Source organism: Hypoxylon fragiforme (assembly GCF_022984875.1).
Source record: "Hypoxylon fragiforme strain CBS 206.31 chromosome Unknown GGS25scaffold_1, whole genome shotgun sequence".
In the NCBI taxonomy this organism is placed as follows: Eukaryota; Fungi; Ascomycota; class Sordariomycetes; order Xylariales; family Hypoxylaceae; genus Hypoxylon; species Hypoxylon fragiforme.
In genome coordinates this window covers 3424986-3448022 of record NW_026054756.1, presented here as the reverse complement: position 1 = coordinate 3448022, position 23037 = coordinate 3424986, and the positions used below count along the sequence as shown (strand labels likewise).

The window sequence follows — 23037 nt, the reverse complement described above, 5'->3', positions numbered from 1 at the left end:
TTTTTTTTCTTCGTTTAAAAATGCTTTGAATTAAATTTCCGTGCTAGTTTTACATTCGGTGATGTCTGTACATGTGATCATTAATCACAACAGAAGAGGAATAATACCAAGTAGCCTACTATGCAGGCAGGTATTAGGTAGTAATAACCTAGGTTAGACTTTTATTAATCCATTATTACATGATACAATTCATTCATTTGTTTATTCAGTCCGAATCATCTTCATCCTCAGAAACCTCCGCCTTCTTCCCCTTGGCCCCTCGCTTTGTCGTCGTCTTCTTCGGCTTGCTGCCCCTTTTCGACTTCCCCGCATCTACGGCGGCCTTGCGCTCGACCTGTTTGAGAATCAGGTTTCTCTCGCCGAGACCCTCTTTCTGCAGGCGGGCGTCGTGGGCTTTGAACTCGTCGCTGTCGGGGTCCATGCCGATGAGGCTCTCCAGGAGCTTTATCTCGTCGGCCCAAACCTGCTTGTCCTCCACGGCTTTGCCGTTGCCGTCGGGGGCAGGCTTGTCGATGGGGGTCTCGAGGACCATGGGGAGGCCCTCGAAGGGGGCGTGGTTCATGACGCTGTGGAAGGCGCGCAGGCCGAGGAAGCCTGTGCCAATGTTGGCGTGCAAATCCCGGTGGCTGTCCAGCGGCGCCTTGCTGTCGTTCAGGTGTAGGGCTTTGAGGAAGCGGTATCCGACGATCTTGTCGAACTCGCTCATGGTGGCTTCGAAGGCCTCGGGGGTGCGGAGGTCGTAACCTGCGGCGAAGGTGTGGCACTGTGGGTTGACATAGGTTAGTGAATTGTTTGGGTAAGTACCTATCCTGGGTAGGCATATAGGTTAGAAGAGATGGGGCGGGGAGTTCAAGTTACCGTGTCAATGCACACGCCCACCCGGCTCTTATCATCGATGAGCTCGATAATGTCCCGCAGATCTTCAAACGCCGAGCCGATAACGTTGCCCTGCCCGGCCATGTTCTCAAGGACCGTAACCACGTTGCTCGTCATACCATGGGCCTTGTTGAGCTGCGCGGCGATCCGGCCGATGGCGTTGGCCTTGGTATCACCGCCGGTGCTCCCCGGGTGGAAGTTGTACAACTTGATGCCGAGACTCTCGCAGCGCATCAGATCATCGACGAAAGCGTCGTGCGCCTGCTGCGCCTTGTCCTTGTCCGCCTGGGCTAGGTTGACGAGGTAGGAGCCATGCGGGAGACAGTGGTTGCACACCTGGAATTTATGCTCTTGAGCCTGCGAGTTGAAGCCGCTGATGGCCTCTTTCGTCATGGGGGGGCTAACCCATTTTCGGTGAGGTTTAAGGAATAATGCGAATGCATTCGCGCCGATATTAACGGCGTTGGGTATTGAGTTTTGTACGCCTACAAATTAAAAAAAAAATGGATGTGTTAGTTAACATGGGAAGAACTTGAGAGTTGAGGTTATCCATTGAATAGGGGTTTTTATCGTAGGGTGGTACAAACCTCCTGCACTACTAACATGCGCGCCAATGTACATAGACTTTTTAAGGGTGCTAACCACCGTACGCTGAGCGAGGACCATGGAGTCCTCTTTCTTAGCCTTGGTAGTCTTGCGTTTCTTTACAGCCTTGGGCTTTTCAGCGACGACGGCTTCTTCTTCTTCTTCTTCTTCGTCGTCGTCCTCTTCTTTGACGTAGCTTTGGGCTACTTTTCGCTTCTTGGTTGTCTTTGGATCCTCAATAGAGGGATCTTCCTCGTTCTCGTCGATTTCTTTGGTGGGTTTGCTTTTAGCAGGTTTAGTAGTAGTAGTTTTCTCCACAATGGGCTTTTTAAGCCGAGATGACTGGCGAGTCATTATGTGAATGCTTTATGTCACGACTATGTCTCCTTGAAATCAACGCAGTAATCAAGATGTAAGATATCACACTTGCGATATCATAATATTTACATACCAAGTTGCCAATTTCACAAGGTAGGAATTAAGTTTAAGTAGTTAGAGGAATCTGAATTGCAATTTGGAGAGTTCACGACGCGGTTTTGACTTTCTGACGCGAAATGTAGTTGACTCGTAGTCACGTGCTACCAATTAAGCCTTCTACTTTTGAAGGGTAACAAGGGTTTAACATCAAATGGTTGCTAATGGCCCGAGCTCATTATTACTAATCAATCCCCAGACTCGTCGATAAACGAAACGAAACAAAATAAAATAAAACAAAAGTTTACAAAACACCAAAGACGTCAATGTTCCGTGATCGAGACTCATCGAGTAACCTATGATGTACATATAGGTGATACTATACATAGCAAACATCAATTGTTACCAAGGACCAAGGTATGTATGTGTTCATTGTGCTGAGGTAACCCCAGGATTGTAACCGTGGGCCAGATGCAGTATCGTAACAAACGTATGGGGAAGCATGTCCTACCTAATAGTTCCCAATGGGGAGGGACAGTCTCATATGTGTATGAATTGTTTTCTTGGTGTTCTTGGTGTTCTTGGTGTTCTTGGTGTTCTTGGTTTGTTTCTTAGGGTTCCAGGCATTAGGTAAGATTTCCATGGTCTGTACATGGCCCATGATAGTTCCGTGGCCCGTGTATTTCTATTTATTATCGCAATACGTTTCAATTATCCACAGCATCCACAGCATCGACAAAGCGAAACAATCAAGACATCTCTGCGCCGGTGCACGGCTAACTGCGGCAGCCGACAGAAATTGCAAGTGATCACACGACCACCTACGAATTCGGGTAAAGTCCCTTGGGTTCGAGACTTTTAAGGCGTTTTGCCTAGAATGCCTAGAAAAAGCCCAGCCGTGTAGGTGCTGTAGTATGCTGTAGTATGCTGTAGTATGCTGTAGTATGAAAATTGATGTGCCTTGCGTGCAGCGCCGAGGGAAAGCTTATGTAGCAGACTATGGGAACCATCTGCAACCAACTGCAAACCAACATTGTCTTGTAGTTACTACCCAAGTCTACTACCCAGTCTACCCTAACCTAGGTGCTACCCTAGGTACTATAGGCGACCAACCACCTGTAGTTTTGGCTCTCAAAGTGGCTTTTTCAACCAACCCGGACCTATTGTAGCATTGAATAGCTTACCCAGATAGTACCTACCTACCGCATGTAGGTACATACATACCACGTAGATAGCGCGGGGGTTTCAAGCTAACTAGGTACCTAGCTCGCTGTCTTACAGGTTCTTCCTCGGCGTTCACCATCCTGGACCATCCTGGATGCTTGCATTTTTCTGCATTCTTGCATTTTGCATCTTAAACGAAGGTCGGCCCGCAGTAGCCTCTGGTCTCGCCTCTTTGTACCTTTACAGCTTAATTATGAGATAAGATACTTTCTGACAGTTCGGAAGGAATCAGCTTTTCCTAGCTTGCTGCAGGGGTCTCTGCCGAATCATCTGGCCCAAGGAAGAAACGTGTCTGAATTCATTCTTCTTATTGGTTCATCTATGGTTGTCTTGAGATCCAAAGATCATTGTTCTGGGTCTTCGGACTACCCTCATCTAATTTACGTCAATGACAGACCATACTATGTACTACACATAAGTTAAGCCGTGAAAAAAAGAAGGAAAAAACTTGTCACGTTTGGGACTTCCGCTTTGGGACGTCTAGACATTCTATTCTATTTTTTTTTTCTCGTACATATGTACATATGTAGTATTCCCTGTTGAATTAAGATCGTTACATGTACCGTTGTACTGCTCTTTAAGTTCCCTTCTTGTCACGATCATCCATATTCATCCATTGATTGCTCATGAAACTCGTCACAGAGGAGTACTTGGCTTTCTTGGCTGTGTCACTCGATACCTTTGATTTACTGATTTTCCAAAATACTTTTCTATCAGTGGTGAGCACGACCCATTGATCCGTTCTGATGTCGAAGGTCGCTGACGCGGGCAATGCAGCCCCATCGCCAAGAAGGCAAGTTAGACTCGCATGGGTACGTAAAGTCGGTCCCCTAAACAGATATTATGGGATTGTGGGGGTTGACAAGCTTACCAGTCAGGAGCCAAGATTCTGCATCGTGCCCCCCGGTACTAAGAAGCTACTAGGAAACTACAAGAGTATCGTACCTGGGGCCTACCCAGGGTAGGTAGATATTCTTGCCGCTGTGGTACTCCGGTAGTATTTGTTAGTCTGTGCCGAATCGTAACATGCATACAATCTGATCTATGGAAACATAAACCCTTCGTGAGAGACAAGCTCGCCACGGCTGCCCCGTACATAGTAAGGGATTTTCCCACTTAACCCCGTTTTCCTCGGCTCGCTATTTAACTATGAGCATTGCCAATCTCGTGGAAGTATAAATTATTTCCTCTTGTATTCCATCACTGCATCATCCCCAACCCAAAATCCAAAACCTCCGTCAAACTATCTTGTTATATAGTCATCTGGCAAGGAGCTATACAGCATATACAGCATATGCAGCATCTTCTAGTTGTATATCTGTTCTAGATCTCCTCCCTTTGTCTTTGTTTCCGTCTTGCGGAACGGAACACCAACTACTACCACAGCCCTACCGACCTAAAGCCAAGACGGCACCCTAACCAAATTAACTTTTGGAATTACCTATCAGAAAATAGCTTGAGCTGAGCTCCTTAAAGAGCCGACTGGGCTTCTCAATCTTATTTTTCTTTCTTCCATTCATCATTTTGTATCCCTATCATCACCACCCTCTTCTCCGAAGTCATGGCGAAATTCCTTCGTCGCCACCAGGAACATGATCCCCCGATAGGAGAGATTCCCGTTCCCCACGGTCCCGTAACTGGTGACGAGCACCAGCACTACCCTCGGAGATCTTCAGCTCATTATGCGACCGACTACGAGAGGCAAATCTTCCTACACCTGACGCATCCCGATGACTCCTATACGGAAGACGGTGTCTATTGGGCTGATCTGCCCTTTTGGAAGCGCCTCTCATTCGTCACTAAGGTCGACAGGGCTGAAAGCTTAACCGAAGCCAAGACTATCTGGGCGATGATTAAAGAGGATCCCCTTAGCCCAGTCTCTTGGTATTTCAGAAACGCCATCCTACCCGGTGCCGGTCTGGGCTTGGAAGGATACGTACTCTTCTCCATTGGAAACCTAGAGCCCCTATTCAGCGCAGTATGGGGAACATGCTGGGGAAAGCATGGTACCGAGTGTACCAGAAATTGGGTGGCCGCCGTGACATACCTTGAGATTATCGGTATCATGGTCGGTCAAGTGTTTGTCGGAGTAAGTCATTTTTTTTTTTCATCTGAAATCATGTTTAAATTCAATATGGCGAGCAATTGCTAACCATTGATCCCTACAGATTATCGGTGATTGGATCGGTCGACGATGGGGTTTGATTCAAGACGCCGTAGTCATGTTGCTCGGTCTCATCTTGTTGACTGGATCTTGGGGCATGACGCTCCAGGGTTGGGTCATCATGTATGCATGGTCTTTGTTCGTCTACGGTAAGCTATCATGAATATTCTCCTCTTAATCGACCTTGCTAATATTTGTTTTGCTAGGTATCGGAGTCGGTGGCGAGTATCCCATCACAGCTACATCGTCCATGGAAAACGCGGTTTCGGCCGGAAGGTTGTCGACTAGAGATGATCGTCTTCACCGCGGAAGAAAAGTTACGATGGCTTTCTTGATGCAAGGCTGGGGTCAATTCGTCAACCAGGTTGTCCTTATTGTCCTCTTGGTGATCTTCAACCGTGGAAGCGGCAGCCCTCCTTACTCCACGACCGCGGCGCAGTATGCCTTCCGCTTGTCTTTCGCCTTCCCAGCCGTCGGCACGTTATGGCTTTGCTACTACCGTACTTGGAAGATGAAGTCCGCGAGCAAGCACCTCGAAAAGGCTAAGAAGAAGGCAAACGTAACCGGATACGATGTTCGATCCCTCAAAATGACATGCAGCAACTTTGGCGGACGTTTATTAGCCACTGCCGGCGGATGGTTCTGCAACGATGTCTTCTTCTACGGCAACAAACTATTTCAGAGTAAGTCACTAGCTGGGGTTCATTGCTATTGATGTACTATCACTTACACAACTGTTAGGTCAATTCATCAACGTCATTTCTGATAACCCTTCATCCATCATGACCACTTGGACTTGGAACTTGGTCAATGTGGTTGTCTCTCTTGCCGGTTACTACGCGGCATCTATGTTGATTGACAACAAGATGTACGGTAGAAAGACTATGCAACAGGTTAGTAATCTTGCGCCATGGAAGACATTTGCATCACATACTAATCCTTGTATAGGTTGGCTTCTTGATGTGCTTCATCATGTTCGTGGTCCCAGCATTCAATTACCAATATTACACTAGCCCAGCGGGTATTCGCGCGTTCCAGGCAATGTACTTTTTGTCATCCTTCTTCAACCAATTTGGTCCCAACTCGGTCACTTTCCTCGTCGCTGGAGAAGTTTTCCCCACTCAAATTCGCGCCAGTGCCCACGGTTTCTCGGCCATGATCGGCAAGGCCGGTGCTCTCTTAGCGTCGGTGCTATACAACTACATTGACAACCAGACCAAGTTCTACGTGGTCCCTTGGTTCGGTCTCGCCGGCATGCTCATCACCTGGTTATGGCTCCCCGACACTACTGGCCTTGATCTCAAGGAGCAGGAGCGCCGGTGGCAATATATCCTCGAAGGTCGCGATACCGAGTACCATGGCATTGCCATCCACCCTCAGCATCTTTCCATCTGGGAGAGATGGACTGGTGTTGGAAAGAACTACCACCCTGATCTGGACACCAAGGCTAAGATTAGAGATATCCGCGCCGACTGGGAGGAGAGAGAAGCGAACAGAACGGCAAGTGACGAGGAAGCGTCGACGCCTTTGGAGGTTGACGAAGATTTCACAAATGAGATTTACGAGTACTTCAAGGGTGCTAGAACTACCGGCAGCGATAACTCACTTAAGGGCGAGAAGCTCAAGGGCGTGAACAGGAGCAGACCTGCTACAAGTGATAAGACGCTGGAAGATGTTACTCTTAATGAGAAGAACGAGTCATCGTCGTCAACTTAAAAGGGTGTGATGTGGGATATGGGCTCTTCGTCATGAAAGGAGATGTATGGATAAATGCATATATGGGATTTGAGATGCATGATTATATTGAATCGATAGCGCGGCGTTTTGGAATGAGAGAACAGACATTCGAATCATAGATTTGATGAATATTTTGCATTGAAGTGATGTAGGTTAATTGAGTAACTATTAAAATATCTTCCTTTTACTGCTAACCTACAGTGTTACATGTCATCTATGTAGGCTGGTAGGTGCTTAAATAGGTACTACTAGGTACCTACAGGGTTATGGACTTGGTCAAGTGACAGCGCGTAATTGGGGCTTTTGTCAGTCGCGTTTGTAGGCGTCATTAGTCATTAGTCATTAGGTTAGGTTAGTTAATTAGTGCCTTTTTCATCCCGACCGAGGGGCAAGAGCATCTCAAGAACTTCTCAAGAACTTCTCAAGAACATGACCAATTCCGAACATTGAACTGAACTCTTCTACCGGAAATATACACCATCTTCTTTCGTTATGCGAACACGAACACGACGAACTACTTTCAACTTCCCACCATGCCAGTAACGAGCAAATCCAAGCCGATAACCCCCAGAAGACAGTCCAAACTCAACTTCGGCTCAACAACGAATGGGAAAACCCCAATTGGGAAGAAGAAGCCTGCAAATGGAAACATACTCAATTTCTTCCAAAAGGTTGAGGTAGAGGAACAATTGTTCTGCGCTGGACCGGTGAGCGCACCTGCGACTATTCCCAATATTCCCAATATCATACGGTCACCGCCGAAGGAGTTCAAGGAAGATGGAGGTTTATTGGAGGATCAAAATGCTGTTAAAGACTTTACACAATCAGAGACGAGGTCGTTGAAGCGGAGGAAGTTGAGCCACGACGACAGTGATAACCATTTATCAAATAACAAGAAGAAGCCTAACTGCGCTCCCGAAGAACAACAACGAACGGAAAGGGAAACAAAACCAGAACCAACAGATCTTAAACCAACCCAGAAAAAACAAACTCGAAGGAAAGGTCCATTTTTACTAGAATCGGATAGCGAGAATGATGATGAGGATGGTGACGAGGTATTATCTTCTCCGTTGATATGTAATGCGAATACCGAGGAGACAGCTACAACATTGCTAGATAAAAATGAAAAGAAAGTAGACAGTTCAGAGACGGTCATGATACCGATTTGTCTAACCGATGAGGGTCGCCCAGAAATACCCAACGTTCCACCCCTTAAACAAGGGGAGTCTGTCTATGAAGAATTCAAGAACCTCGAGGACATGGAGGAACTCTTTGACGATGCCGAGGAATTTGATGACGGGGAAGAAAACCGAGAGAGGCGTTACATGGAAGAGCAGGCGAGGCTCGAAGCCGAAGAAGCCGGAAACTATATCTCGGATGGAATACCAGATGAGCCCAGGGAGACGGAGGGAATTGTAGAGAGCTGTCCTCTATGCAATGTCAGTTTAGCTGGTATCACATCCGAACAAGCCACAGTCCATGTAAATGCTTGTCTTGATGGCAATCCGATACCTCTTCCGAAGTCAGAAGCTTCACAACCGCCACTACCACCACCACCGCCGCGGAAACAGGATACGGTTGATTCGCCCGAGGTTAGTAAGCGTTTCGCCAAAGCTGCCATACCACGACCCGGCCAGGCTAACCCTATCACTTTGGGAGCCACAGTCGGCCAACCTACTTCAGCCTTCAGCAAGTTAATGTCAGGACATGCAGAAGATGCAGCGTGGGCATCGGCTGCGGCCTCCGAGAATGCCTCTCGCGGCAAGCCTGCTTATAAGCGGACATGTCCGTTTTACAAGATCATGCCCGGATTCTCCATCTGTGTTGATGCCTTTCGGTACGGTGCCGTCCAAGGCTGCAACGCGTACTTCCTCAGCCATTTCCACAGTGACCACTACACTGGCTTGACGGCCAATTGGTCTCACGGGCCTATTTATTGCAGCAAAGTGACGGGGAGCCTCGTGAAGAAGCAGCTCCGCACTGCAGCTAAATGGGTCAAGGAACTCGAGTTTGAGGATACGGTCGAGATTCCGGGAACCGAAGGGGCAACGGTCACCATGCTGCCAGCTAACCACTGTCCCGGCAGCTCCCTGTTTCTTTTTGAGAAGTCATTCTGGAGAGGCCAGAACAAAACGAAGCAACGGATTCTACACTGCGGTGATTTTCGGGCGTGTCCGGCGCAGGTCACGCATTCACTACTAAAGCCCGACTCTATCGATGCTATCTCGGGCAAGATAAAACAGCAAAAAATCGATGTCTGTTACTTAGATACAACATATCTTAATCCTCGATACTCCTTCCCGCCCCAAGACGACGTCATCACAGCTTGCGCCGAATTTTGCAAGTCGATATCTGACGAAACCAGCGACGCGGATGAGCTTTTAGGCATGGTGGCGCGCGAGAAGGGCTCTGTCACCAAGTTCTTCAAGAAAGAGAACAGCTCATCCGCCGTGGTCAAGAGCGAGGGCGCACCCACTCCTAAAGAGCAGAAAGGCCGGCTCCTCGTCATCTGCGGCACGTATTCCATCGGCAAGGAGCGCATCTGCAAGGCGATCGCGCAGGCCCTAGGCACCAAGATCTTCGCGTCGGCGCACAAGATCAAGATCATCGCACAGCTCGAGGACCCGGAGTTGGCGGCGCTGATGACGTCGGACCCGCTCGAGGCGCAGGTGCACATGCAGATGCTGATGGAGATCCGCGCCGACACGCTGCAGGACTACCTCGACTCGTACAAGCCGCACTTCTCCCGCATCGTCGGCTTCCGGCCCTCGGGGTGGAGTTACCGTCCCACCTCCACCTCCTCCAAAAGCCTCCCCGCCAACACCTCCCCCTCCTCCACCCCCACCACCTCCATCCTCCACGGCACCTCCTGGCGCCCCCGGTTCACGACCAAGGACCTCGTCGTCCAGCGCCAGCGCGGCAGCACCCGCCGCGCCATGTGCTTCGGCGTCCCCTACTCCGAGCACAGCAGCTTCCGCGAGCTCGCGCTCTTTGTCATGGCGCTGAGGATCGAGAAAGTGGTGCCGACGGTTAATGTGGGGAGTGAGGCGAGTAGGGTGCGGATGAAGGGGTGGCTGGATCGGTGGGTCGCGGAGAGGAGGAGGGGGGGAGTTGTTGGGGTGGTGGTTGAGGGGGATGAGGGGGAGGGGGGGAAGGGAGGAGGGGAAGGGGAGAGGAGGCTTTGGGATGGGAAGGATGGGAGGGGTGGTGCGGTTTTGTGGTGAGATCATATCGTCTTTGCTAGTGTAGCCTTGAGGAGCAGAGGTGATAGTACTACTATAGATCTATACATACTTTAAGGGGAATTGGACGTCTAGGTGTCTAGGTTAGGTACCTACCTACCTATGTCCCTACGTAAATACTCAGGTGCCAGTATATATTATATATAGGTACTATATAACACCTCCTGAATTGCACATAGGTAGGTACCTACCTAACCTACCTATACCAACTCAAAATCTTTGCGTCAGGCATTTCTTTTTTTCTTACGACCTCTGTCTATTCAGTGTTCGGTAAGCAGCGAACGTCATGTGCATCTTTCCCCCTACCTACTTATCTCTCTTCTCTTCTCTTCTTCTAACCTAACCTACCCCCCCCCCCCCCCCCCCCCCCCTTTATTTGTTTGTGTCTGTGTGCCTTTCTTACATAGTGCGTGATGATACAAGGCTTAGTTAGGTTTACTCAAGTATTACCTAGGATGAGATGGGCAGATATGATAAGGGTAGGGTTACGTAGATTGTCTACCTAGGTAGGTAAGTACTGTAGGTACGTAGGTAGGCAGATAAAATATGGATAGCAAGTTAATAGTTGATAATTCGTTCCCTAGGTATTTTGTTTCCGTTTCTGTTCTCTACCAATGACGCCGCCGCCGTCGCCGCTTCTTCTGCTTGCTTGTTTGGTTCCCAGATGATCTCGATCTACATGTAGGTACCCTTCCCTTTTCTCCACTGCCTGCCTAGGTATCTAGGTACTCAGATATTTTCATCCTCATCTACAGTACTTGTACTGGCTATTTTGGTATTGGTGATGGCGTTTGGTGGATATTGGTTACCTCACTTGCCCTTTCCGGCTGGCTGTGCGGCTTCTACAGTGGCAGTGGTTAGTCTCCTTTTCCCTTCCTTTTATCTCGCTGTGTGTGTGTGTGTGTGTGCGTGGGAAGGGGATTGCCACTGAAATAGATCCTCTTGGGATGCATGGATGGATGGCCGTGTAGGGGTATGTAGGTAGGTGTGGAAATGTATGAACGGGAAAGGGGGGGGGGGGGGGGGGGGGTGCAAGGGAGGGAAAATATGAACGAACCTCTTCGCGTGGCATCTTCCAGTAATGGTACGTCTACGGCGTTGGCAGGGAGGTGGACGTATCTGACGACCGAGCCTCGGATGAAGACATTCTTGACGGAACTCTGGTGGGGTGGTGGTTTGATTAATTAGTAAGGTCAATGACTAAGTTATCACGTCGTTTTATTGTCTTGGGAGGTGGCATGGGAAGAGGGGATGGGGATGGGGAGGATAAGAGGCTGGATAGGAGTTGAATGGGAGATAAGCCCCCTGACCGAAAATACGTTGACATGGGCTGGGATATAGTTTGTATGTGTGGGGAGAAAGGGGGGGCGGGGATGAAATGAAGCGATATCAACAGCACTCGTTAGGCGAAGCGAGCTTCCTTCCCAAATTGAGACTCACTAGATGGGGATACTTAATCTCCTCAACCACATTGATGTCGTCAAGCTTGATGTTGAGGTATTGATCGACGCTCTTGAGTGTGCCACGAATCTGGATGTCGTTCTTGAGCTCGACCGTCACCTCATGATCGATGAGCGTTTTGAAAAAACTGCCCAAGTCCATTTTCGTTAGCGACTTTCTTTTCTTTCCTTCGTTTCTTCGCCAGCGGGTCTTCTTCATATCCCTCTTCCCATCCACTCAAATGCGAAGCCTACCGACCTCCTCCCACGATACCAAGGATCCTGACGCGCAACCATAGAAGTATATGGAGGGAGCAACATTGCCATCGCAGAAAGATCTGGCATCGTTGCAACAGAAGGACTCCATTCTAATAATAATAGCCCACGTGACGAAGTCACGGGGAATAGTATTCACTCCAATCCAGATAGATCCCAGTCCCCCAAGTGTCCTTTCCAGCCTCCTACCCTCCTTGCAAGTTTCCAGCTTGCGACCTCTTGACGATAATGCAGTGTAGCGCCTCCACTTCAAGGAGGAATAGGGGGAAGGAGAGGGAGGGAGGTGTTTGATATAAATATTCCGGCATTTGTTATATGAACACCCCCAGTGCAACGAACTGCGCACCTGCGCACCAGCGCAACCTTGTCTACCCTCGCACTCAAACAAAAAAAGAAAGCAGAAAAGAAACAGGCGATAAGTTCGGTGAGACCAGAAGAAAAAACGAAGAAATAACGTACCTGAAGAATAGCATTATAGCGGTTGTTATGACTCCTGGTTCGAATGGATGGTTGGCATTCCAGAAATCCTCTTGGTTGGAAGCTTGTATTGTATTGTACTGTATTGGTACTATGGATGTATGTATAAGTAGGTAGAGAGTAGCCTGTGATTGGAATTATTGGAATTATAAAAGCGGAACCACCTTGACTTTTTAGGTTGGAATGAGTCACGTGACTCATATTAGTAACTAACTACAGCTACTGCACGGTACTACTACCAGGTACCTAACCTAACCAACGTTCACCAAAAAATTAATTATTTCAACATTTCAACGTTGCTTATCTTGGGCATCAACCGTCCGTCACATTACTGAATCAACTCAACACAACACAACACAACACAACACAACACAACAAAAAACATGTACACATTTTTGCACAAGATATTAAAATACACATACAATGTACCCGCACAAAGAGAGTCATTGAAAGCGCAAGCTGTACTTTGAATTTCCTATGTTTCTGTGCCCTATCATCCGGCGACGGATTACCATTGGAAATCTATGTCCATTCCTGATCGATCCCCAGCGAGGGGCCCAGGTTTCCAGCAACATCCCTTTTCCCCCCAAATTTTAAGCAAGGTTAGGTACCATAACATTCCATCCTTTCTTACTTTCTGTTTTCTTTTCTTTTTGGGCTTTCCCCTTCCGCCCTACTTCTGAAAAATCTACCCCATCATCTTCAATGTTGCTTTGGCGCACCTTTGGTAACCTGACCACTCTGTGTGCCTGTGCCTGCCTTAACAAAAAAAGTACATCCGTCTCAAAGGTAGTTGACACGAGCTAAATAAACGAAGAAGGACAAAAAGATGAAAAACAACGGCAACCAGATCCGGCGAATAGGGGGGGTATCCTTCCGTTTGTCTCATTTCAATCCATGCAATCTTCCTCCCGTCACACCTCCTTAGACCGTATTCCTTCCCTCCAAACGTGCCGACTTATGCAAAAGCACTGAATAAAAAAAGGGGGGTGGGGAGCGAGATAAAAGTTCAATAAAAAAAAGGGAAGAAAAAGGATTGAGAAAGTATCGCGTGGGCGATGAGAAATGGTTTAGGAAAGACGAGAGCGAGTGTCCTGACGCCCCATTGATATAATTCCCCTAGTGAACCTCCGGGACCTACGAGTAAATCAATTTAACTCGCTACCAACCCGCCACTGAAATTCAGTTTATTCAACACACTTTATCCCCCCTGACACGACTCCTACTATGCTCCCATTGCCCGAGACCGGATATGGAAAGGTATAAGTACCTAGTAGGGCTCGCGATTGTCGTAACGTCGTAACGGCTTACAAAGCAAACTGGTTTATGGCTAAGATTGCAGACTCTCTCAGCTATCCTCCTCGGCATCATCATCCTCCTCCTCATCCGGCGTCTCTGGCGCCGTTCTTGCCTTCTTATTCGGGGCCGTAGAGTTGCTATCCGACTTCCTCTTAGTACCAGTCTTGGCGGTTACCGTTTGAACAGCACCCCCATCTTTGTCCTCGCCGGAGTCTTTACTTCTTCGCTCAATCTCGGCGACTTCTTCCGCGGTCAAGAATCGTCCGCCGGGACCTCGAGGTCTTCGCATTGCATGATTGTGCCGCGATTCATGAAGATATGGCTTCCTCCCTTTGCTCGTTAACCGTAAGGCTTCCTCTAAACGTTGCCGTGCTACTCTTCTCTTAAGAATACGGTGGAATTGCTTCGCATTGACGTATAATGGCGATTCTTCAGCGCCTGCTGTCATTTCTGGGGATTGGGGTGGGGGCATGGATTGCGTTGGAGGCATTGGGGGTGGCGCAACGGCAGAACGTGCACCAGCGTGGTTCATCATAGACGCATTCGGAACACCGGGGCTTGTGACTTGGCTCAGGCGTCGTCCAGGGAGTTGGTTTACGTTGTTCATTTGCTGAGGTGATCGAGGATCGCGCGAGTCTTTCTTGCCTCCGGGTGTCATCCTCGGCGAATTTTGGGGGAGACTTGGGTCCGAAGTCATGTATCCCGAGTACGTAGTTCCGCCGGCAGCGGCAGCGGTCGCGGCCATAGCAGCCGCCTGGATTTGGGGCACACCGTAGTGCATCCCTTGCTGGGGCACGCCGTATTGTGTTTGATACATGCTGTGTCCTTGTCCTGGGGTCGAGTTTTGGTGTTGTGATGGTAGGATTGGCGATGTTTGAACGCCGTGTTGATGTATGTTGTGACTCGTAGGGGAAGTAATGTTATTTCCAGCACCTGAATTGGTGTAACCAGAATGCGCCGTCTGTGGTGGTTGTTGGTATTGCGCGTAGTCCATCATTATCGGGGACAGTCAGCGCGCGGGGCGGCGGGGGTTTTGCAATACCCAAATATCGATGTCTCTGTTGCGATGCGAATCAGAGACAAGTGGGTAGCTAACAATAATATCCGTTGGCCACTAATGGTTTGCGAGTGGTACAGGCTATTGCTGAGATGATGAATTAAAGACCGTGCAAACTAGTTTCGAATTTGCTTGATGTCCTTCAGATAAAAGGCTGTAGGGTTGGCTACAGTTGGGCACAACGCGTTGGGATGGGCCCTTGGTCACTTAGGTAGCCGCGAAAGTAGGCTGGATGTGCATCCAATCTATTGGATATGCGTGGATGAGCTGGCAGTAAGTGATGTGGTAGGTGCACGCAGAGGGTCGCACCAGGGCATATGCAAAACCGAATGTATCTCGCGGGGTGGGATCAAAGTGGCTCAGATCCTAACAGAAGCGCACCTTCACAACCACGTGAGAATCCGGGGATACGTGAGCCGCTATGAGGCTATTCAACTCGACAACGAGCCTATGAAAGTGTTCTGCGGGAGCGGGTAGCCTAGCAAAACAGCTCGAGGTTGTTCTCGAGGTCTATTCGCAACGCGCTGTCTGATTGTGGAGATCTATCCAACCAGATATTAGATTTTCCCATGTTAAGTACATATGATGGAAACTCGGATGATGGGGAGGGGGGGTGGAGGGGGGGGGGGGGGGGGGGGGGTGAGAAATTGTTCTTTTTTTCGCGCTGGGCCACCACTTGATGCGCTGGCATGCATGACGGAATATGCACAAGCTAGGCCCCACCCTGTTGACCAGCTCATACAGAGCGACAGGAGATCCGACTCCATTGCCCAGCAGTGGCGCAAGGCGAAAGCTGCCCGATGCTAGACCCTGTAAGAACGACATGCTCTACTTTTGTAGGTATTTTGGAAGCTATCCCACAAGAGCTTCCCATGCTACATGCAGTTTAAACAAAGAAATAAACTCTCGAGGCTACATCGTTGGCGATTGGCCAAGACGTAGATGCATTTCTCGGAGACCTGCGCGACGTGCCATGTACACCTATGTAGCTTGTTCTGGAAGGGACATTGTATTGCTAGCCACACTTGGGTAACAAAAAGGTGTGCGGGAGAAAAGGGACAAGATAGGAAAAGGAAAGGGCCGACATGAGTTACGCAAGAATGGATGGTTGGTGCCTTGAAAGGAGGAGTTTGCGACTTGTAGAGGGTATACCCGATCGTCAAGCCTTACCTTAGCGGGAAAGAGACATAGTGGTGTGTGAATGTATCGTTGCAGACGGACGGATGGGGATAGAGGAACAGCGATGTAGATGCAAAAAAAAGATACATACCTTTTTTGGCAAGATTCCAAGTACTTGGGTTCACGTGTGCAAGGCTGCCAAATTGATGGTACAGCTCGCGCCTATATGGATGGAGGATGTCAGTGAGCTACTTTATGAGACCAGGCAAGAAGAACATAAAAAAGGACAAATGATAATAAATGGAACGAGGGGAAGAATAGCACTATGCTATGAAAACGAATGATGGATGAGACATTGACGAATAAGCGCATTGACAAAATCAATGTACCATTCCGGGGTAAGCTTGCGACAACACAATATGATGAAAATAGTCAAAATAGCTAGGTGTGTCCATATGCCGGGTTTATGGTGACTCTCGGGGATACTCGCGTAGAGGAAGCCTACGTCGGTGTAAAAGGAAAGGGTGTGCAATGAACGGCAGGTAGATGCAGCAAGAGAGAAAGAAAAAGAAGGGCAAATACCTAATATTATTGTATGTATCGCGTCGCAATAGCTTTAAGAACGATTCCGGCGCGAGGGCAACAAGAATCACGATAGAGCTCTGATTGAACAGAGGGAAACCTTGACAATGGTTGTCCGCAGACAATCCCAATCACCTGATAAGTAAATAGAGCCAATGACGAGGATGAAGCTCTGTTTAGAGACGATGATAGGCTTCTCTATATCTATTTGCAAAAGCGTTAGTTATATAATGGGCATCAGAGAGCTCGATGATTTGCTGGGTTTGGGGTGGATTTCTTGTCGCCTGTTTGCGCTGAAGCGCTTACTGGCTAGATTTGTTTCTTAGACTTCGCCCCCATGTGATTGCGAGTTCAAGATTCGACAGTCAAGGACTACATATGTAAGAGACTCAAAGGAATGGGGTTCAGTTGACCGTGACTATTCTAAGAAAAAAAAGACAAAGGAGAAAATAGTACGCGCCATACCTTTTTTAGAATCTGACGACAGCTTCTTCGTCTTTCTTTTGTTGTTCTTCCTTTTTTTTCCCCGTTAAGATGGTCTTGTTGCGCGCGCGCAATTCCCAACTGAGGTCTTTGCGGAGTTGGTTTACAATACGGTAGGTAGCATGTAAAGTTTATCGGTTGACGGTTACGGTTACACGCATCTACGATAGTGTATCTGCGCGTAACTCGACAACAATGCCGACGATCAGTATGGTCAGTATCGAAGACGATAGGCGCCTATGCAATAACTGTTTGTATGGCGCGTCTTGTGTTTTGTGCTAGTTCTTTGTGCTTGTACCTGAAGCTATCGGGTCCTCAGGTGACCAAAGGATTGTAACTGGACAGCGAAAAAGTGTGTGGTCCAGCCCAGTCAGCCCAGATATTGCGGAGCGGATAAAATGGTAGGACAAGATCAGTTAGGGTACTGTATAAGGTTATAAACAAGGGCTGGCGGAAGGCTCAATTTGATTCGATGTTTTTTAGAAGAGACTTTCTGGGAGCTGTTTGGATGAAAAAGACAGAGCGTGGGAGAAAGACAACTGATTCGATGGATTTTTGAATAAGTGGTGGACCAAGAGGGGATTGATTGGTGAAAAATGGGCAAGAGGCAAGTAAAAATCGAAGGAAGGCGGGCTTTGAGGGGGCCAGAGGGGCCCGACTTTTTAATGGGGCTGCATCTGTGACTAATCAGCTGCCATGTTGAAATCTTCGATGTGGATATTTTATGGGCCAGTAACCCGCTTTTGTGCCAACGTAGGGATAGACATGCCTAGGTTAGTACCTAGCACTGAGCCTGTGTACTACATGTACCTACTATGCACCGGCGTACCGTTGTATCTCTACCCGTAATACCCGTAGCATTTATTGTATTTATTGTATTGTACAATGTACACAGGGCATAACTCAACACCGTAGATACACTGTGATTCCAAACTTGACCCTTGTTCCCGCTAGGAAATTTATGTGGCGGCTGGGGCTGGTGGTCATTCTACCTAGTACATACATGGTTAATACGTTAATTAATACATACGTTAATAGTTACCAGTGACATTATTAGGTAGGTAACCGTACCTCGCTTCCATTGATTTTGCTCCATGTCACTGAACTAGTTTATTCACCTCAATTCTTCTTTTATACGCTCTCTTTTCTCTTGCAACCTTTTAATTACACGATCCAAATAGGCACAATTTGATTTTCATCACATCTGATATTCATACAATCACTTTGTGTGATTACAAGAACCTGGCCCACCTTCATTTTATTCCGACACACACCAAATACGACGCATATGTACCGTAGTATGTATGCACCGTAATCCAAAGAAGCTTCCTTTCCTTCTCATGCTTGCTTACGAGACTTTACCTAACGACATGGGCACGGGCACGCTGGCAAGCGCGTTTTTTTTATGCAGCTGCGGGAGGTCGGTGGCTGGGGTTCCTATTCTGCTCCAGCCCCCCTCCCTCTCTCTCAGATCTATCGTTACGTAGCCTGCTTGACGTGTCAGAGTCCCTCGTCCTTCGAGTGACGGGAGAATCATGTCTGACAGGGGGGGCTCTTCAAGTCCCCGCGCAACAGCTTCACATTGCATCTCATACGTAGTACAGCACCAAGAGCTTAGCGAAAGTACCTACCCATGATCACTACATACATCTGGGCAGGCATCAGGTTGCAGGTGGTAAGATTCAGCGGGGTTTTACTCATCGTGGTCACTTTCGGCTTTACCAAGAACCAAGGATGAATGCCGGTCAGTGGACGCTGGCGATAGTCTAAACTTTCCCAATTCCTTATGAAATCCAATCTCTTTTTTATTATACGGTAATCGGAAAATATTCAATATTCATCCACGGCTTGCCCTTTCTACTTTCTACTACACCTAACTACCTACCTCTGCCTATACAGCAGTTGTTTTATGCGCAGCTCAAGCTCATAGCCTACAAGCTCGGTGTAAAGGCATCCAGGTAGGTACCTAGGTTAGGTGGTATGTATTGTACAATGCAATACAATACAATACAATACAATACCTACATCGGGTACTAAAGGTGATAACCCCTACATCGAATATGAATCCCCCAGATCGACACCAGCATAAAAGATGATCATTGTGGCGTGTGGCGACACCCGTCGTTATTCATGCCGAATATCCAAGGTTATCGTCCAGTCATCATCATATTGTTTATGGCCTTGTTAAACGCGCAACAAATATGTATGTACACTGGTCAGACGAAAGAACCGAAACGAGCTTGGCTGACAACACGACCAAGCTTAGGAGACTAGAGTCTGGAAGCACTGAGCTCCATCAGTCTAAATTTAGGTCACTTCCCCATCCAACATCCACGTAACGTGCGATGTGCAGACCTACTCACTTGGATTTTTGTAGGAATTGGCAATGCCCAGGTGCTTCTTGCTTAGGTGAATACAGTATTTCAACTGCCTGGTTTACACGTCACGGAGAGGCTGGGCCCGTCTAGCTCCGTTCGGCAGCGAGACCAGGAAGTGCAGAAGCGCTATATTCATAAATGTAGTATGGACTCTGGAGGTGATTTTCAACACTACGACGTACATCTTCCTGCTTGGTACTAGGTACTAGTTAACTAGGCGGCTCCAATATCTGCATGTCAGAAATCACAGTATGGAGTTATGTCGCGCGAATCAAGACACTGTATAAAACTCGTACACAACTTCCTTCTCCTTCTGTCTTCTGTCTTCTGTCTCCTGTCTCCTGTTGGATGCATCATTCTGACGGTGAGCAAAAAGAGGCTGCGGGGGGCCATTCCCTTTTTGCCTAGGTATCCCGATCCCGTCCGTTTCGGCCTTTTCGACTATTAGAGCTCCGAGGCGCTTCAGGTATAGAAAAGTCGGTGTAACAACACTATAGAACAGCTTACTTCAGACCGAATTCCCTAGAAAAGGCACTTGGGCTCGTAGTACGGTAGTAGAGTATTTTGTCGTCACCAGCTATAAAAAGAATACTAACAAGTCTTTGGGGGTTAGAAAGCAAGGCGGTAAGTGGTAGTTTGAAGCCGGGGTGTTGGGTTTCGTCTACCTGATGTTGAATTCTCTTTCTCATTTTGAGTGGTTGGAAATTCAACCCTGCACGAATTTTGTTACTGGTCCAGGGCTGTCTTGGATTATCTCTTCCGACGCAGCTCAGTGGTCCGTTTTTCGCACGCCTACCGGGTTTTCAGAGTGGAGAAGAAGAGAGGCATGGAATGGAACCATACCATATACGGGCTTTGGTTGACCACGAACCCACAAAGCCCGTTGCGGATTCGGTATTGTACCTACGAACCCACGAATCTACGAACCTCTAGGGCTGCCTACTTTGTACGAACGTACAGTAAAAGGAATACAGTACCAGGTATGCATACACCACAATGGCTTATCTCCAAAGCCATATGCATATGTATGTGTATGTGTATGTGTATGTGTATGTATCCAATGTCGAAGACATGCACTTGTCCATTTGTATCGAATAAATGCCATCACATGCGACGTCGTTCTTGACAAAAGAAGTCAGCCACGTTTAACACAAGCGGGATCATCCCGCACTTCGGACGTACCTCATTCCATCAAGAATGAAACTCGCAACACGCGCCCGAGTCGCAAAGCTGATAGTATAAAACTACGACCTTTTCTCCTCAACAAATCAAGTCCAATCCGTCAAGCCGCTAGCGTTAGATCATACCCATTCGTCACTTCAAGGGGCTCTAGCAGGCAATTAATATATATTCGCATGTAAATATTTCTGGTTATTGATTTAGAAGTTGCCCTTTACGGCTTGCCGGACATCTAACCTACATCTGTAGATAGGTACGGTAGGTACATGTCTACTACATGCCTAGTACCATCCATTGGGAAGGCATTGTGAGCAAGCAAGACAGATTTCACATTCACATTCACATTATCATTCACATTCGCTTCTTAAGGTATAGTATCTAGTAAATATACCAAATATGCCCACCTAGATAACTCGCTGCTTTTCAGTTCAGCCTCATGTAGTTCATTTAGTACCCGTCCTCATGGCTTTCTGAGCCGCAGTTAGGATGTTCCAACCGGTCGCAAGATCAAATTGGTTTAGAGGTACATCCATTGCATATCGTGGTATTGCTCAGTTCAATCACGACGAAGCGGCTCCGCCATTAAATCTGCAATGAAAGCCTTCATGAAAGGAAATCCGGGGCACATTGACGAATGAAAATTCAAAGTCGAGCCTTCACACTTTAATTTAGCTCCCACCTTTTCACACCATCTTCTCATTCTTCTTCTTCCCCCCCCTACCCCCCCTTCATACCCTTCATGCTTACGCGTGTCTCGCGTACCTGGCGCCTAGAGTTCCTGGCCGCATAAGGGGTCGCGAGCAATCAAGCTTCTATCACTTATAACGTCTACATGGAGAGATCACATGGTCCACACCCAACCTTGACATCATGTACCAGGTGGGCGTCGAATATTACTCGTAGCCAATGTCTTATGATTTCACGCAGCTTTTATTATTCGCCAATCTCCCGCCCAGATCTTTTCACATTTCATTTTTGATACGGAACCTAAATCTGATACATCATTACGTCCCCCCCCCCCACAGTGATATAGTTGGTTGAATTCGAGAAGCCTCTCTTTACCTAACTGGCTGGCATGTGCGTATGACTTTGTTATGTTGTGCTTCCTATCCGGGACAGTCAGTCACCACAGTAACGATCTCCAGCTCGGTAAGTATAGTGAGTGAGTGAGTGAGTGAGTTGATAACGCAAAGTCCAACAAGTATCGATATTGGTCAGCCATGATGCGATATCAGGCATCATGGCTGAAAGCGCTTTTCTAGGTCTATATGAAAAACCGCCGTACCTAGGCCACCCACATCTAGGCTTGCTCCTCAGCCGCACCTGTATAAAATGAAGCGGTCCTGGGCAGAAGCTCGGCCTATTACGGGTGTCGGTGTTAACATGCTGCTTATTGCCCCTATCCCCAGATCTATCTCCTTCTCCAAAGATGGCAGTTCCCCCGAAGCCTCCAAATCACTGCTTTATGATGTGACGCCGTAATTCACGCCGAAAAGTCTGGAATCATACGAAATATGCTAATAATCACCATGAGACACACTGTCGGTCGGACTTTGGAGTCTCATTCACACTGGCTTCTGGGGTAAAAGAAACGTCCGAATAGGCAACTGCAAATGGTTCGGAACGAGAGATCACGAGCATTTCTGGTTGCTATATGAGCTAGGATTTAGATGAGGTTCCTAATAGAAATTGGGCAGGTCGAGGCGTGTGATAGGACTAGGTGACAGATTCATCCCTTCCGTCATGCCAGGGGTGGTGGGCGTGGCAAACCTCGGGTCCGTATCTAACTAGCGATTCAATGATCCTCCGAGATGGAGAAGCTATCAGACAGACAGTCGGACGATCCCACTTGTAATTATTCATACCTAGGTAGTTCCATAGACTATCGAACGTCTACCAGTTGCCAAGGGGCTCGTTCGAAGCTGAACGTCGGGAATGATGAGGGGAGTGGATCTTAGTAGTAGAATTAGACGAGAATACAACGTCGTCACCCCTAATCCCGACGATAATACAGGCAGATAACTCCAGCTTCATCTATTCTACCTACACAGTATACAAGTCACAGGCTAGTTGCTAACAAGCTCAATCTCTACTTGAGGTACGGGAGGATAGATCCGTGAAGTACATAGTTCTTCAGTCGACCATATCGCCACCTCTAGGGATCTCGATTGGATATACTCAGGGGGTTGTTTCGCTAGGCATGATGGTGATATCGAGTGAGCGAGCAGCCACGCAGCAGGGACTCGTCTCGCCATAGCCTTTTACGTATTCTGAGTCGGTTTCACGAATACTAGCTCAGATAGTCTAGCCAGTTAGTGTACATGCCATCAACTTCAGTGACACAATAAGCCAGCAAGTGGTCGACGCCAATTCGCAACTTTACCTAGCCTTAAGGGGTCAAGATGATGTTTCTGTTGCAACTTAGGTAGACTACGTAGTGTATCATCGTCACGTACGCCAATGCCGCCGTCCCTTTAGGGAGACAGCAAGGCGTTAGTTTGGCTAG

The 23037-nt window shown here is 47.9% G+C and overlaps 5 protein-coding genes across 5 annotated transcripts; 2 read left to right on the top strand and 3 right to left on the bottom strand.

Moving 5' to 3' along the window:
* Nucleotide 1: 1 nt before the first annotated feature.
* GGS25DRAFT_471934 (xylose isomerase-like protein) lies at nt 2–2008 on the bottom strand. The gene is made up of 3 exons (XM_049259386.1): nt 1464–2008; nt 859–1361; nt 2–763 (listed from the first exon to the last, which is right to left on the bottom strand). Exons 1-3 carry the CDS (start codon nt 1813–1815, stop codon nt 206–208), a joined length of 1413 nt encoding a protein of 470 aa, XP_049121815.1. The 5' UTR covers nt 1816–2008; the 3' UTR covers nt 2–205.
* Nucleotides 2009–4362: 2354 nt separating this feature from the next.
* Nucleotides 4363–7188, top strand: GGS25DRAFT_52807 (MFS general substrate transporter). The gene is made up of 5 exons (XM_049265148.1): nt 4363–5188; nt 5268–5412; nt 5470–5946; nt 6005–6156; nt 6212–7188. Exons 1-5 carry the CDS (start codon nt 4661–4663, stop codon nt 6977–6979), a joined length of 2070 nt encoding a protein of 689 aa, XP_049121814.1. The 5' UTR covers nt 4363–4660; the 3' UTR covers nt 6980–7188.
* A 162-nt stretch (nt 7189–7350) lies between these two features.
* On the top strand, nt 7351–10545 carry GGS25DRAFT_527608 (DRMBL-domain-containing protein). The gene has a single exon (XM_049265103.1). The coding sequence runs from the start codon at nt 7534–7536 to the stop codon at nt 10222–10224; it is 2691 nt and encodes an 896-aa protein (XP_049121813.1). The 5' UTR covers nt 7351–7533; the 3' UTR covers nt 10225–10545.
* A 172-nt stretch (nt 10546–10717) lies between these two features.
* Nucleotides 10718–12588, bottom strand: GGS25DRAFT_471919 (U6 snRNA-associated Sm-like protein LSm2). The gene is made up of 4 exons (XM_049259385.1): nt 12417–12588; nt 11683–11830; nt 11300–11402; nt 10718–11084 (listed from the first exon to the last, which is right to left on the bottom strand). Exons 1-4 carry the CDS (start codon nt 12428–12430, stop codon nt 11053–11055), a joined length of 297 nt encoding a protein of 98 aa, XP_049121812.1. The 5' UTR covers nt 12431–12588; the 3' UTR covers nt 10718–11052.
* Nucleotides 12589–13782: 1194 nt separating this feature from the next.
* Nucleotides 13783–14730, bottom strand: GGS25DRAFT_517325 (CCAAT-binding transcription factor (CBF-B/NF-YA) subunit B-domain-containing protein; the record flags this gene model as incomplete). Its single annotated transcript, XM_049263371.1, has 1 exon — nt 13783–14730. The coding sequence occupies one exon, from the start codon at nt 14728–14730 to the stop codon at nt 13783–13785; it is 948 nt and encodes a 315-aa protein (XP_049121811.1).
* Between the last annotated feature and the right edge of the window lie 8307 nt (nt 14731–23037).

Excerpts from the sequence above, each read along its gene's own strand:
- GGS25DRAFT_471934 (XM_049259386.1), bottom strand. The coding sequence starts at position 1,815 with ATGACTCGCCAGTCATCTCGGCTTAAAAAGCCCATTGTGGAGAAAACT. Across the intron at positions 1,362-1,463 it reads GCATGTTAGTAGTGCAGGAG|GCGTACAAAACTCAATACCC; the intron begins GTTTGTACCACC and ends TTTAATTTGTAG. Across the intron at positions 764-858 it reads TGGGCGTGTGCATTGACACG|TGCCACACCTTCGCCGCAGG; the intron begins GTAACTTGAACT and ends GTCAACCCACAG.
- GGS25DRAFT_52807 (XM_049265148.1), top strand. The coding sequence starts at position 4,661 with ATGGCGAAATTCCTTCGTCGCCACCAGGAACATGATCCCCCGATAGGA. Across the intron at positions 5,189-5,267 it reads TCGGTCAAGTGTTTGTCGGA|ATTATCGGTGATTGGATCGG; the intron begins GTAAGTCATTTT and ends TGATCCCTACAG. Across the intron at positions 6,157-6,211 it reads GTAGAAAGACTATGCAACAG|GTTGGCTTCTTGATGTGCTT; the intron begins GTTAGTAATCTT and ends ATCCTTGTATAG.
- GGS25DRAFT_527608 (XM_049265103.1), top strand. The coding sequence starts at position 7,534 with ATGCCAGTAACGAGCAAATCCAAGCCGATAACCCCCAGAAGACAGTCC.
- GGS25DRAFT_471919 (XM_049259385.1), bottom strand. Across the intron at positions 11,403-11,682 it reads AGATTAAGTATCCCCATCTA|AGTTCCGTCAAGAATGTCTT; the intron begins GTGAGTCTCAAT and ends CCACCCCACCAG. Across the intron at positions 11,085-11,299 it reads GGAAGATGCCACGCGAAGAG|AAGCCGCACAGCCAGCCGGA; the intron begins GTTCGTTCATAT and ends CTGCCACTGTAG.